Genomic DNA, 13,351 nt, shown 5'->3' on the forward strand with positions numbered 1-13,351 from the left:
TACCGTTCATTACGCTTCATTAAAACAGTTAAAGGAATCCTGGCCTCCTGACTGTGATTGTGTGAATGCTCGAATGATCAGGTGCTGACACTTGTGCCTTTTAATAAAATTTGTCTGAAAAGATGCTTGTAGAGTTTCTGATTTTTGGCTACCATAGACCAGCAGAGCTGTTTTGCTACAAGGGAGATAAGAGGCTCTGATGGGAAACAGACCTTGGCGGGAAGGTAGTGCTACAAGTGGGTCATGGAGAAAACATGGGGAAAAAAAGACAAATGAAACAAACTAGGGTGGAAGTAGAACACTGGGAGAAAGCAAAAGAATGTCCTGTGTAAAAAGATATTAGAAGATAGATTAATTTCCAAACAGAATACATGCAAAGTGAATACATGGAAAGAGGATGTGGAAGCTGCTTGGAGGACTGAAAAGAATTATATTACAAAGTGCCACAGAAGTGTTTAGAGTTACATTTATGGGAAGTATGAAAAAGGTTGATTGGTGGAATGATGGAGTCAGCAAGTCTGTGGATAAGGAAGAAAATGCATACAATTAAAGAATTCAAACAAGGTATTTTATAATGTGTATATAGGAAAAAAAATGCAAAAATATAGTCGAAGAGAATAAGAGATAGTTAAAATGAATAGTGCCAGAGAAAATGTAGAGCAATTTTGATGGAACTAGGTTAAAAAAGGGACGTGGTGGCGCTGCGGGTTAAACCGCTGAGCTGCTGAGCTTGCCGATCGGAAGGTTGGTGGTTTGAATCCGCATGATGGGGTGAGCTCCTGTTGCTAGTCCCAGTTCCTGCCAACCTAGCAGTTTGAAAACATGCAAATGTGAGTAGATTAATAGGTACCGATTCATCAGGCAGGTAATGGCGTTCCGTGTAGTCATGCCGGCCACATGACCACGGAAGTGTTTACGGACAAACACCGGCTCTTCGGCTTTGAAACGGAGATGAGCACCGCCCCCTAGAGTCGGACACAACTGGACTTAATGTCAAGGGAAAACTTTACCTAGGTTAAAAAAGGGTAAACAAGCCTCCAGCAAAATGTTTGGAATTCAAACTAAAAGTGATTAAATGATTGAGGATGAAACTGAAGTGAGAGTATACTGGAAATATTTTAGAAATTTTATGGGAATGATAGTGTTATGTCAAAGGGTGGGATTGAAATAAAATATGGATGCAGTTTGCTTATGAACTGGTTGTATGATTTGTTAATGTGAGTGTGAAGACTGCAAGAGAATTGGAAGAATGCTATTATGAATTCTGTGTAAAAGATAGTAAAAGTGAATGCAAACATTGCAAGAAAATTAGTTTCTGGGGAGGTGTTTGGTTGAATTTTGATTGAAAGGATGCAAGAGAATAATGAGCAAAACTTGGGAAGTATGCTGTAACTCTATGCCAAGCAGGAGTTGTACAGACTAGATGTTTGTTCCTCAGCAGGTTACTGAGAAATGTATGAACATGAGAAAGTATGTTTATTGTATATTGTTGATGTAGGAAAAAGTTGTCTGATTAACTGAATAGACTTGCATTTTAGAATGTTTTCTGTGCGTGTAGAGCTGGAGGTTGTTTGCTGAATGCAGTAAGATCAATATATGATGGAAGTAAAGTTTGTAAAAATAAATGGAATACTTAATGAATGGTTCAACACTGAGTAGGGAGTAAGACAGGGATCTGAGAACTCCCCTTTAAGGTATTTAAGGTATTTATGGATACTTATATAAAGAAACCTTGTGATAATGTTAGAGGTACTGTATGTTTGTTGGAGAAGTGAATGTGCTTGCACTTTTGTATCTGCGTGATGGTTTGAGAACCCAAATGATTTGCAGAATATCTGTCCTAACAGTCAGGAACCACGCTGAGATAAGGAATAGGTCTCTAGTGCTTTATTACTGCTACATTAGACAGAAAATCCTAACAAACTGAAGAAGCGTGGGAAAAACCCAGACAGATAAACCCCAAAGGTTAAGGTGGGTCTGATCTGTGTCTCTTTGAATGGCTGCTTAACTCCTCAGTACTACGCATGCGTTTCCCCCCCTGGATAGGGGCCCCCTCCTGCTTACCATCAGTACTCATGACAATATCTTAGATTGTACAAAGCAAAGAGTGGTGTGGATTTGAAAATAAAATAAATGAGAAGTGAACATTTGCAAGTTACACAGAAATGGTGAAAAACGAAAGCAAGTAAATGTACTTTTACAGAATATTTACTACAGGTGGGAAAAGGAACATGTGCAAATACTTATAGAAAGGCAGTAGGTATTATGAAAATAAGGATGATTTGCAAAGATAGAAGAGCATAGAGCGGTATAATAAATGCTGTCCATGTAAACTATATCTTTCTTTTTATCTCTTTTAATTTCTCTTGCTTACTGCTTTCCCTTTTTTGTACTTTTTATAATGTTGCTTATTCCAAAAGAATATCATGATAGATATATAAATTGTATCTAGCTTATTGTAGTACTGTTTGGAGTTAGTCAAATATATTTAGGCTCAAATTAATTATACTAGTTCTCTTTTCCACTTTCCTCCCTACATAATTTTTGAACGTGATACCTAGTAAATTCTCCAGTGTAATAAGTGTTTGATCTTAGAGAATCTCAGAAGCAATATATTACACTATACAAGAAATAAAGCTCATAAGGTATGTATTCTCATTTTGGATGCCAAGTTTTATAGAGCTTTACAAGCTCAAAACAACACTTGCAGTTGGATTTGGAAATGGACCAACAGGCAGTAAAGTAGCCAATGCTTATCAACTAAATTAAGGCTATATTGAAGTTACATTAACTTCACATGTTTGCAACTTTTAGAATTCCTATAAATCTTCAGTATTGTAATCTGAAGAATTATTGAGAGAGATACAGAGATTGGAGCCCTATAACATTAGTTCTCCTCCTTCTCATGTCTAACACACTAACACACATTTTTTTTCTGCGGTTTGTGAGTTGTCCACATTGAGGTACAATTTTCTGTCCCTGACAAAAATCAAAATGAGAGATGTTAGATAGTCTGTGTCTCAGTACAATCACATGTCTCTCTTCCAACAGAGTAGCTCCATTTCACCAGGTGGATTCACGACATACCAACCTGGGTATTACACTGTGTGCACAATTATTAGGCATATTTTCCACCTCCAAGCTGTATAAACCTGAATGCTTATTGGATATAAGCATATCAGGTGATGTGTATTTGTGTAATGAGGGAGGGTGTGGCCTAAGGAGATCAACACCCTATATCAAGGGGTGCCTAATTACTAGGCAGCTTCTTTTCCTCAGGCAAAATGGGCCAAAAAAGAGATTTAACTGACTCTGAAAAGTCAAAAATTGTAAAAAGTCTTTCAGAGGGATGTAGCACTCTTGAAATTGCTAAGATATTGGGGCGTGATCACAGAACCATCAAACCTTTTGTTGCAAATAGTCAACAGGGTCGCAAGAAACATGTTGAGAAAAAAAGATGCAAATTAACTGCCAAAGATTTGAGAAGAATCAAATGTGAAGCTACCAGGAACCCATTATCCTCCAGTGCTGTTATATTCCAGAACTGCAACCTACCTGGAGTGCCCAGAAGTACAAGGTGTTCAGTGCTCAGAGACATGGCCAAGGTAAGGAAGGCTGAAACTCGACCACCACTGAACAAGACACATAAATTGAAACAGCAAGACTGGGCCAAGAAATATCTGAAGACAGATTTTTCAAAGGTTTTATGGACTGATGAGATGAGAGTGACTCTTGACAGACCAGATGGATGGGCCCATGGCTGGATCAGTAATGGGCACAGAGCTCCACTTCGACTCAGATGCCAGTAAGGTGGAGGTGGGGTACTGGTATGGGCTGGTATTATTAAAGTTGAGCTAGTTGGACCCTTTCGGGTTGATGATGGACTCAAAATCAACTCCCAAACCTACTGCCAGTTTTTAGAAGACACTTTCTTCAAGCAGTGGTACAGGAAAAAGTCTGCATCTTTCAAGAAGACCATGATGTTTATGCAGGACAATGCTCCATCGCATGCATCGAAGTACTCCACTGTGTGGCTAGCCAGTAAAGGCCTCAAAGATGAAAGAGTAATGACATGGCCCCCTTCCTCACTTGACCTAAACCCTATTGAGAACTTGTGGGCCCTTCTTAAACAGGAGATTTACAGTGAAAGAAAACAGTACACCTCTCTGAACAGTGTCTGGGAGGCTGTGGTTGCTGCTGCACAAAAAGTTGATCGTCAACAGATCAAGAAACTGACAGACTGAATGGAAGGCTTATAACTGTTACTGCAAGGAAGCGTGGCTATATTGGTCACTGATTTTTTGTTTGAAATGTCAGAAACGTTTATTTGTAAATTTAGAGTTGTTTGTTTAGTATTCTCACTTTAAAAGATGAAAATAAACGAGATGGGGGAATTTTCGTTTTTCATTTAGTTGCATAATAATTCTGCACACTACTAGTTGCCCAATAATTGTGCACACATAGATATGCTCCTAAGAAAGCCAAAACCTCACTTTTACTTTCTTAAATATTCAGGTTTGAGGTTTATTAACATTTTGGATTGACCGAGAGCACTGTAGTTTTTCAATAATGAAATTCATTCTCAAAAATACAACTTGCCTAATAATTGTGCACGCAGTGTAAGGTGATTTAGGGCCTTCCCAGTGATTTATTTCTTCCACCTTAATGCCTGTGTTATCCTCTGTAAAATTTCTTGATCATATCTGCCCTAGTTCCATAGTAGCAGAAGTCAGTCTGGTATTTAAAGCATTTGTGATATCTCAGACGTCTCTTGCTGTAGTTATATAAAGAATGTTTAGTATCTTCCAGGTGACATGTTGGTTTTTGTTTTAAATCATTTTGACTGGCAATAGTTTTTCAAATGGCTTGAAGGGCCATCCAGTTAAAATATTCACTTCTTATTGTAATTCAACCAAGTTCCATTACAGTTAGTATTTAATTTCTGGTTTTTGTCTTGATTGCTGACCTGAACTTTACTTTCATTTAGTCTGAATTGGTTTGGTAGCATAATAGTTGGTGCTGTGTTAGTCTGTTTTTATAGAATCCTGATAATTTAGCAGAAACAAAGAATCAAAGAATAACTTCACTGTCTTGGCATCATCAATGCATTCTGCACTATTTCCAGTACATTTTCACCAAGAATCACTAACTATCAGGAAGCCCATTTCCTTAACATACCAGTTTCGTTGATGGTGATGTCTTCCAGATTTCCTAATTTCTAATCACCATGGTCTCAAGTAAGGGGAGTTTAGTTTGTACTTTAATGCCTCTGGGTGTAGCACCCAATTGACTTATCCCCAAAACCTTGTATTTTCAGTATCTACATCAAGGTGCCTTGATATACTCATAATTAAATCTTCATGAAACGGGCTGCCTGTTCTTCTGTGGAATAATGCCAACATTTGAACTAACGAAGTACTCCTTCTGCATCTTTTCTGATTAACTTTCCATTTTGAAACATATTATTCTACAGATGCCATTGCTTGTAACTTACTTGATTGCATTTTTCCTGAGTCGTCATGTTTTCTGTGCAACAAAATGTATTTCAATTTGTTGAAGATGTGAAGGATTTCTGAGGGGTTTAGCTTTCTTTAAATCAGTGTGCCTTAGAGCAATTAGCATATAAAATACCTATTTCCTGAGGTAACTTTGCATGACAGCGTTGTTTGAAATAAAGTCATAGTTTCAGAAGGGACAACACAATATCCTGCAAATCAGTATTCTGTTTATAGCTGCTGTTAAACTACATCAAGGTGACCAATTTCTTCTGTGGTGGGAATTCCTGCTTATTGTCCTAACCTTCCAGAGATGTGGTATTGATACTGGAAGGTGCTGAGAATTTTTAGCCTATTTTTGGGCTCATTTGGGGGACTTGAGGTTAAGAGTGGAAATGAAAATATTGTGCTTTTATCCTTAGAGAGTCCCCAACATAAAATGTGCCATTGAAATTTGTCCACTTTGTTACTGAATTTCAGCAGCATACCCATTCCTCCATGGGAGTGATGTAGTTTTTTCCTCATGCATTGTAATATGTTGGAAAGTGGATAGGCAAGGAGAGATCCCTACTTACCTTTTTTAGAATGTTCTGAGTGCTAAAAGTTTGCTGTTTTCATTTTCATGTGATTTGCTTCTTATTCTGATGTAAAATAATCTAAGGAGACCTCAAAGTGTTTCATTGGTTATTCAGTGAGAAACTGCAGCACAGTCCTTGAAGGAAAATGTGCAGTAGTTTCAGTGGTACAATTAACAGTGTTGACAGTAGTGCTGAATTACAGTGCAATTAACCTTGCTTCAGACCAGGATTAAAGAGGATTTACATAAAATATAACAAAAGTACAGTTGTCATCGAAGAAGCAACTATAAGCAATTTTATATGCTGCCGATTCTAATGATATGTTGGATTCTTCCAAATTATATCCCCAAGACATTTTTTTCTCTTTGCAGAATCCAGCTGTTGCTGCTTCTTCCAGCTGGTCTGAATTAGACGTGCTGATCCTGGCAGGCACCATTGGCCATATTTCAAGTCTGGGTGCTAGCAGCTTTATTGAAGAAGAACACCAGACATGGTACTTCCTGATCAATACCCTTTGCCTTGCCCTCTGCCAAGAGATCTGTAGACACTATTTCTTGGCAAAGGATGGTGACCTGCAGGTCCTCACAACAGGCAAGGCAAGATCAGAAGAAATGAAAGAAAATCCTTCCTGCTACAGAAGTGATATTGAATTATTAGAGGATGATTTGAAGATGGGCAAAGGGGCCAACCTGGTAAGCATGAATAACTTTGAGAAGTGGATGGCCTTAGCAACTCCATGGTTCATCCTTATCATCTGTAGAGTGCTTCGTTCATTGAATCAAACTGGAGTCCAGTGGGTACATAGGCCAGATTTTGGACATTGGCTGACAAGGTACCTATTTGATTTTTGTAATTTTGATTGCTTAGATCTAGTACATAAGATAATACTGAGTGGGATACCGGTGGAACGATGCAGGAAAGGGCTTTCCTAGTTGTGCTATTCTAGTTATGGGATCTCTTTTCTCCAGAGGTTGGGCAGCTGCTGACATTGGTTTCTTTTCAGCATCAGAATTCACCCATGACTTTAAGTTTCAGCAGAAAGTAGATTGGTCTGTATTTTTTGTACATATAGGTTGTTCTTGTTGTGTTGTATTTTTACTTGGGCCTGTGACCTATAGTTTTAGGATACATTATAATGATTTAACCAAAAAGAAAAAAAAATCAGTAGTTATTCCCTATAGCAACCTGCAGACATTCTTCAAGTAAGTAGGAAGAGAAAGTGTATCTTTAAACTTTTAGTAACTTTAACTGCAAAATATGGCTAGCAGAGCTCCTAACTCTCTAGTTAAAAGTTTAAGTATTTGTAATATGTATTGATTATACTGCACTTTGGAATATTTCTTCCCTTGTTCCTTTAATATTGATTGATTGATTGATTTAGCATATTGTTCTGCTTCAGCCCAAAGGTCTTGAACAAGTTTTGCAGATACTTAGAATATTGAATCCATTTTTCCCTCTCCCTGTCTGCTTCCCTGCACTGTGTTTTGGGTTATTGAGCATGTGAAGGGAGGAAAAACATCAGGAGAAGATGACAACCACCCAGCTGAGTAATGACTTAAAATGACTTAAGCTTTCCCCAACTAAATGCCTTCTAGGTGTGTTAGACTAAAATATCTATCACGCCCAGCATCATAGGAATTGGCTAGTTCATGGTTTTACTTGTTCTGAGGCAGCAGTGGAAGCAGAGTTTGTTTTTTTGGAAGAGGAAGGAAAGCTTAATCTGGGAGTCTGTTGCTTTCCCACTCAGTGTCTGAGGCTATTCTGGTCTCCCCCTTTCTGTTCCTACTGTTTCTGTCTTACCAGCAGGTGCTAAAATTGCAATATTGTAATGTTTTCCTAAGGAGATGTTAGTTGAACTGGAGTTTGGGTCAGGATCAGGATCAATTAAAGTATTTTCATTTCTTAGTCTGATAACATGGAAAATTAATTTTTGTATATCTTGCTTAAGCTTTCCTTTCTATCTGATTGTGTGTTTTTCACCAAAGAGGGAGGTTGCATGGAGCTCTCTAGTGTGACACAAAATTCCAGTTCCTTCCTTAACCAGAATGTTTCAGCAGCACACTTGTTCAGGTTGCACAGTGTGCTTTTTGGAGCAAAGCTGATTCACTAAAATGAGTATGGTGCTAGCCATGTCTGGAAGTCCACCAGTGGCTTGATAAGTCTGTGTTTTCTGCAGGCCTTGCAGTGTGTGTGTGTAGTGGGGGGAGAGAGATGTGCTAGAACCCCTGTTACTCAAAGCTGCGTGTGCTCTGTGCTAAAAATAAAATGAGAACTAAGCACCAAGGCAACTTAACTGCTGTGACGCAAAAAGCAAAATTATGTTGCTTTTTATAAACTGCTTTTTAAAGATTCCTTTTGCATTATTTGCACTGCTGATGGTTGTTGAAAGGAGCCAGGAGCTGAAACTGGCTTCCTAGATTTTATCAGATACTGATCACACATCTTGGCAACTGTAATGCCTTGAAAGCCACTTTTTTAAACAGACAAGCCCTCCCTCCAAAAAAAGAGTTAAATGTGAGATTTTCAGGAAGCTGGTGCCCAGTTGTGATGTACACAGAATCCTGAAAAATACAGGATTGTGTTAACATGTCAACACTTTTTGGGGAAATTATTTGGATACTGTTCTTCCAGGTCAACATAGTTACCATTTTAGAATGCAGGGGCTATTTTCCCTTTGTCAGCTGATCAGGAGTTCCTCAATGAGATCAGGAATGGTGGGAAAAGTTTCTTGAAAGACAATTTTCTTGCCATTTAAAAACCTTCCTCAACCACATGCAACTGCAGCAACATCTTTAGATATGTTACTAAACCACAGTGGAGAAGTACCATGAGTCTGGGCATTGTGCATCCCACAGTATGCTCCAGAATCGTTTACACAGTGCAGTTGATTCCATATTACTGATTTACATAAGCTAAAAGATTTTTGTACCATCTTCCTGTTTAATATTTTTTCCAGGTTGGGAAAGTGTGTATATTTTTTTCAGAAGTGTAATTATTATAAGGAGTGCAACTAATGGTTGTAGTCAGACTTGCTGGTAGAGATAAAAGTATATCAGTGACTTCAAATCTATTTAAATCTCTGCCTAACACTTAGAGCAGTGTATGTACCTGGGAGACTCCCTGGGGAGAGAATTCAACAAGTGTGACCCACAGGTGAGAGGGCTTCCTGTAGTTATCATCTGATGACAATGGCCCCCAAAGCCGATCTCATTCTATGAGCAAATGGATGTAGAAGGCTTTCCCTCAAAGACTTGGATCCCAATTCTTCTGTAGGTTTTAAAAGAAAGCGTAGGTACATGCTGATTATAGACACTTAAGGCTTCTGACAGTCAAAAGCAATATGGAAAATGCTCACTGAAAATGAGAGGCTTGAAAAACCTGGATCTAATTACTTCTGCAAGAAGTAAATGAAATCATCACACCATTCAGTCAAATGTCCTTATGAAGGATATGAAGGTTCTAGAATGGTAACGCAGAAAATTATTTGATGCCTTGTATAAGATTGTAAAATGTCTGCTATTTTGGCACAGAATAAAGGCTACATAAAGAGTTTACAAAAGCTATGTGGTGAGAAAAGACTGTTGGTTTTCTGATTGGTGGATGGATTGAAGCTTGCTAAGAAAAAGAAAAAAATAAAGAACTTGTAACCGAATCTTATAAAAAAGATTTAATTGAATTTGTTCTTGGTTTTACAGCTCTGAACATAAAGCTCAACTTTCTCTTCTGGCATCAGTGTCCCTAGTTGTGATCTTTATACTTGTTCATCGAAGATGTTCTTTGGTTTCGAAAATAGCAATGGCGCTTGGACTCTTGGGAGTGTACAGTTACCGGGCAGCCATAGGAAATGTGGAATTTCCATGGCAACGAGACAGAACAGATATTTCAAAGTAAGTTCATTAGCAGCTATGCAAATGTACTTAACACCTTGAGGTCTAAAAGCAGTATCACAGATAAGTACTATGTGGGTTTGTGCATGTGCTTTCTAAGAGTTGTGGGCAGATTTTAGGTTTGAGGGGTTTACACTGTTTTTACAAGAACCTTGGAATCTGCCAGTGAGGTGTTGATGCAAAAGACACACACTTAAAATTAGAGAATTCTGATCTTAGGAATTCGTTATGCATATTATAATAGAAGAGCCCTTCTCTTCCTGGGTAACTCAGGTTTTCCTCATTTCAGCAAAATATTTTAGGCAAGCCAGTGAGATTCTTATGCTGCTTCAATTAGTCATTTATTGGATTTAGGCACTGCCTCTGGGTGGCTCACAAAACCAAATAGGAAGCCTTTCCTTTCTTGGCTAGCAGTACATCTTTTGTTTGTACCATTCCTGTGGGCCACAGAGGACCTGGATAGAGATGAGACATCGCCAGAGTGGGTATGACTGAAATTTCTAGACCATACTCCCATAAGGGACATTCTAAGGGGTAGGTTTTGTACTATAAATGTTGCACCTTAAATTCCCCTAATGAGGAAAATAGCATGTTTTTAAAGAGATACAGGTAGTCTCGCTTACCAACTACTTATTCAGTGACTGTTCAAAGTTGCAACAGCACTGAGCAAGTAGTACTTACAACCGGTCCTTGAAGTTCTGGCCATTGCAATGCCGCTGCAGTCACGTGATTGCGATTCAGGTGCTTGGCAACCGGCTCAAACTTACAACAGTTGCAGTGTCCCATGGTCATGTGATTCCCAATTGTGACCTTCCTTGCTGGCTTCCCACAAGCAGAGTCAATGGGGAAGCGGGCAGGAAAGGTTGCAAGTCGCTCTGGTAAGTCCCCCCAGCCTTCCTGCGCTTGCGCCACACCATCCACCCCCCTGCCTTCCTGTGCTCCCAGCCTGTGCTGGGCGTCTCAAGTCTTCCTCCTGTCCCCCAACTCACACATGGCCTCTCCGGGCCTTTCCTGCCTCTCCTACCCCCCCCCCCCCCATGGCATCCCTGCACTCTTTACCTGGAACTTCCACCACTTCCTGCTTGATGACCCACATGTCCTGGGGTTACAGCGGCAGTTGGGACTGCTGGGATTGTCAGCACTAATCAATGTGGTCATGTGACATCATGCTTTATGACCACATCATTTAGTGACAGCAGTCCCAGTCCCAATTACCATCTTAACCAGAGGACTACTTGTATTGTGTCCTAAAGTTCTAGGGGCTACAATAATAGGATGGCTGTGGATGGCCTACCCTGTATTAAATGATTAGCAGAGAAAAAATGTTGATGCTCTATTGAAAATCACCCAGAGAGTGATTAATAGATCAAGATTTGCTTTCTGTTAATTCCTTCTGCAGTTTGACAGGTAGCCTGGGAAATCAGAGATCTTTCTTATAGACTAAAAGGCTTTACTTAGTTAAATCTATTTCTTTTCTACAATCAGTGAGACAGCATACATACCTTTGCTTCATGTCATGTTTCCCTTCAAACTCTCCTTGTAGTTTAAGATCTTCTTCTTGTAGTCTAACTTATGGACAATCCATGAACCTGCCAAAATACTTCATCAGGTAGAGAAAACCATTGGGAATGGTGAAACAAGTAGGATGGGGTAGCAGTTATGAGGGAGTTGGCAAAAATGAATATATTTTTTAAAAAATATTTAAATAAAGGGATGCTTAAAATGCCAGGTTAATTAAAAACCCACCTGAACCAAATTGTTCCATTTGTTGGTGGAAGCTGAAAAGTGTCTCCTGTACCATGTTACCTAAGGTGAGTTGGACTGAGTTGACTGAAGTAGCTTGAGAAATTTTCTTATTGACAGATGATACATTTTCCGTGGTTTCACTAGTCTTTAGTGAAATGTAGCAATGGCCAGTATCCAGTAAGTGCCTCCAGGCTGTTGCACTCCAATAGGAGACATGCTGGAATTGGTAATAGAGTACAAGCTTTGGTTAATTTCAACCTTGTTTTCAAGGGTGCCACTTGACCCTTTCCTCATAAGATTGAATGAGCAGAACCTAAAAAAGCAATCATGTCCGTATCTATTTCACTGACATTTTGAGCTGCTTGTTAGCAAGCTATGCTGAAGGTGATTTATTCTCTAAGCAGTTCACAGGGAAATGTGAAACTGTATAGCACTCTTGGAAGTTACAGTCTAAGAAATGGCCTTTACTATCCTGTAATAGGACAGTCTAAGTCTCCACAGATTAATGACTGTTAGGAAGCCTAATAAATCATGAATAATAAATTAAAAGAACCCTTATCCCCTGTAATAGCATAACTGATCTGCATAACAAAACAATAATTATGCTACACAATAATAAATAATATCCAATTGCATAATTATTCACCAAATATCTTTTGGAAGGCATTTATTTCACTGGTGTGGGTTAGCCTAATAGGGCTACAGGGAGACTGTTCCAGAGTATTGATTGAAAAATAGGCTTTTCTGGCTAAGACCCTCCTCGCCTCATGAAATTAGGTACCATAAATAGCTTCTTGTGCGAGGGTCTACTTGGATGGGTCATCTCTGGTTGGAGTAGGTGGTCTGAAGGTATCTAGGTGCCAAGCCATATAGGGCTTTGTAAGTCAAACTGGCACTTGGAATTGCACCTGGAAACACATTGGCAGGGTTCACAAAATAGCTGTAATATGATAATAGACTATTGCACCGGTCAATAAGTAGGCCACTGCATTTTGAACCAACTATAGGTTCTGAATAGTCTTCGAAGGCAGCCCCATTTAGAAAACGTTGCAAAAGTCTAATCATATGGTGATAGGGCATAAGTCACCATAGCCAGATCCTCCCGTTCCAGGTAATCCCCAAGATGCAAACTCTCCACTTCTACTTTAATAGTCTCTTTACTTCATCTTCCTATCATAATCCCCCCATTCAAAACACTACTACAAAATGTTAGCAGTATAAATTGATATAAGTCAACAATGCAGAAAACTCTTATATTCTTCCCTCATTCAATCACAGATCAAAACAGGCAGTGTGGAAGGCAGGGAGTGCTGTATATAGCAGCTAAAATTGAGAAGAACCTAATGGATCAATTCAAGATTCTTGTGAGATGAGCATGCTGTTCCCACCAGTGGCCAAATATTTCTGAGAACCTACCAGATGAAGTCAGCAGCTCTCCTCTATAGTTTGTCCTTAGGCTCTTGAGCAGCAGTTCTATTATTTTTTATTTATTTTATTTTATCTATCAAATTTTTATCACTGCCCATCTCCCCCACACGGGGAGGAGACAATTTGCAATTATATTACAAATAATGTCTTGTGGATGCCAAAAAATGCACAGATTACCTGTATCCAGTAATGGGACCTGGGCAGGGGGCCCACAGGA

At 39.1% G+C, this 13,351-nt stretch overlaps 1 protein-coding gene across 1 annotated transcript in view; it reads left to right on the top strand.

The window, feature by feature from the left end:
• PIGG (phosphatidylinositol glycan anchor biosynthesis class G (EMM blood group)) overlaps positions 1–13,351 on the top strand; it is a 75,863-nt gene that overhangs the window by 31,691 nt on the left and 30,821 nt on the right. The window contains exons 9-10 of the mRNA XM_063294879.1: positions 6,445–6,905; positions 9,769–9,960. Of these exons, the coding sequence (XP_063150949.1) occupies positions 6,445–6,905; positions 9,769–9,960 (653 nt within the window). The remainder of the gene's footprint in view (positions 1–6,444; positions 6,906–9,768; positions 9,961–13,351) is intronic.

The sequence above is a fragment of the Candoia aspera genome, chromosome 2 (genome assembly GCF_035149785.1).
Source record: "Candoia aspera isolate rCanAsp1 chromosome 2, rCanAsp1.hap2, whole genome shotgun sequence".
NCBI classification, from domain to species: domain Eukaryota; kingdom Metazoa; phylum Chordata; class Lepidosauria; order Squamata; family Boidae; genus Candoia; species Candoia aspera.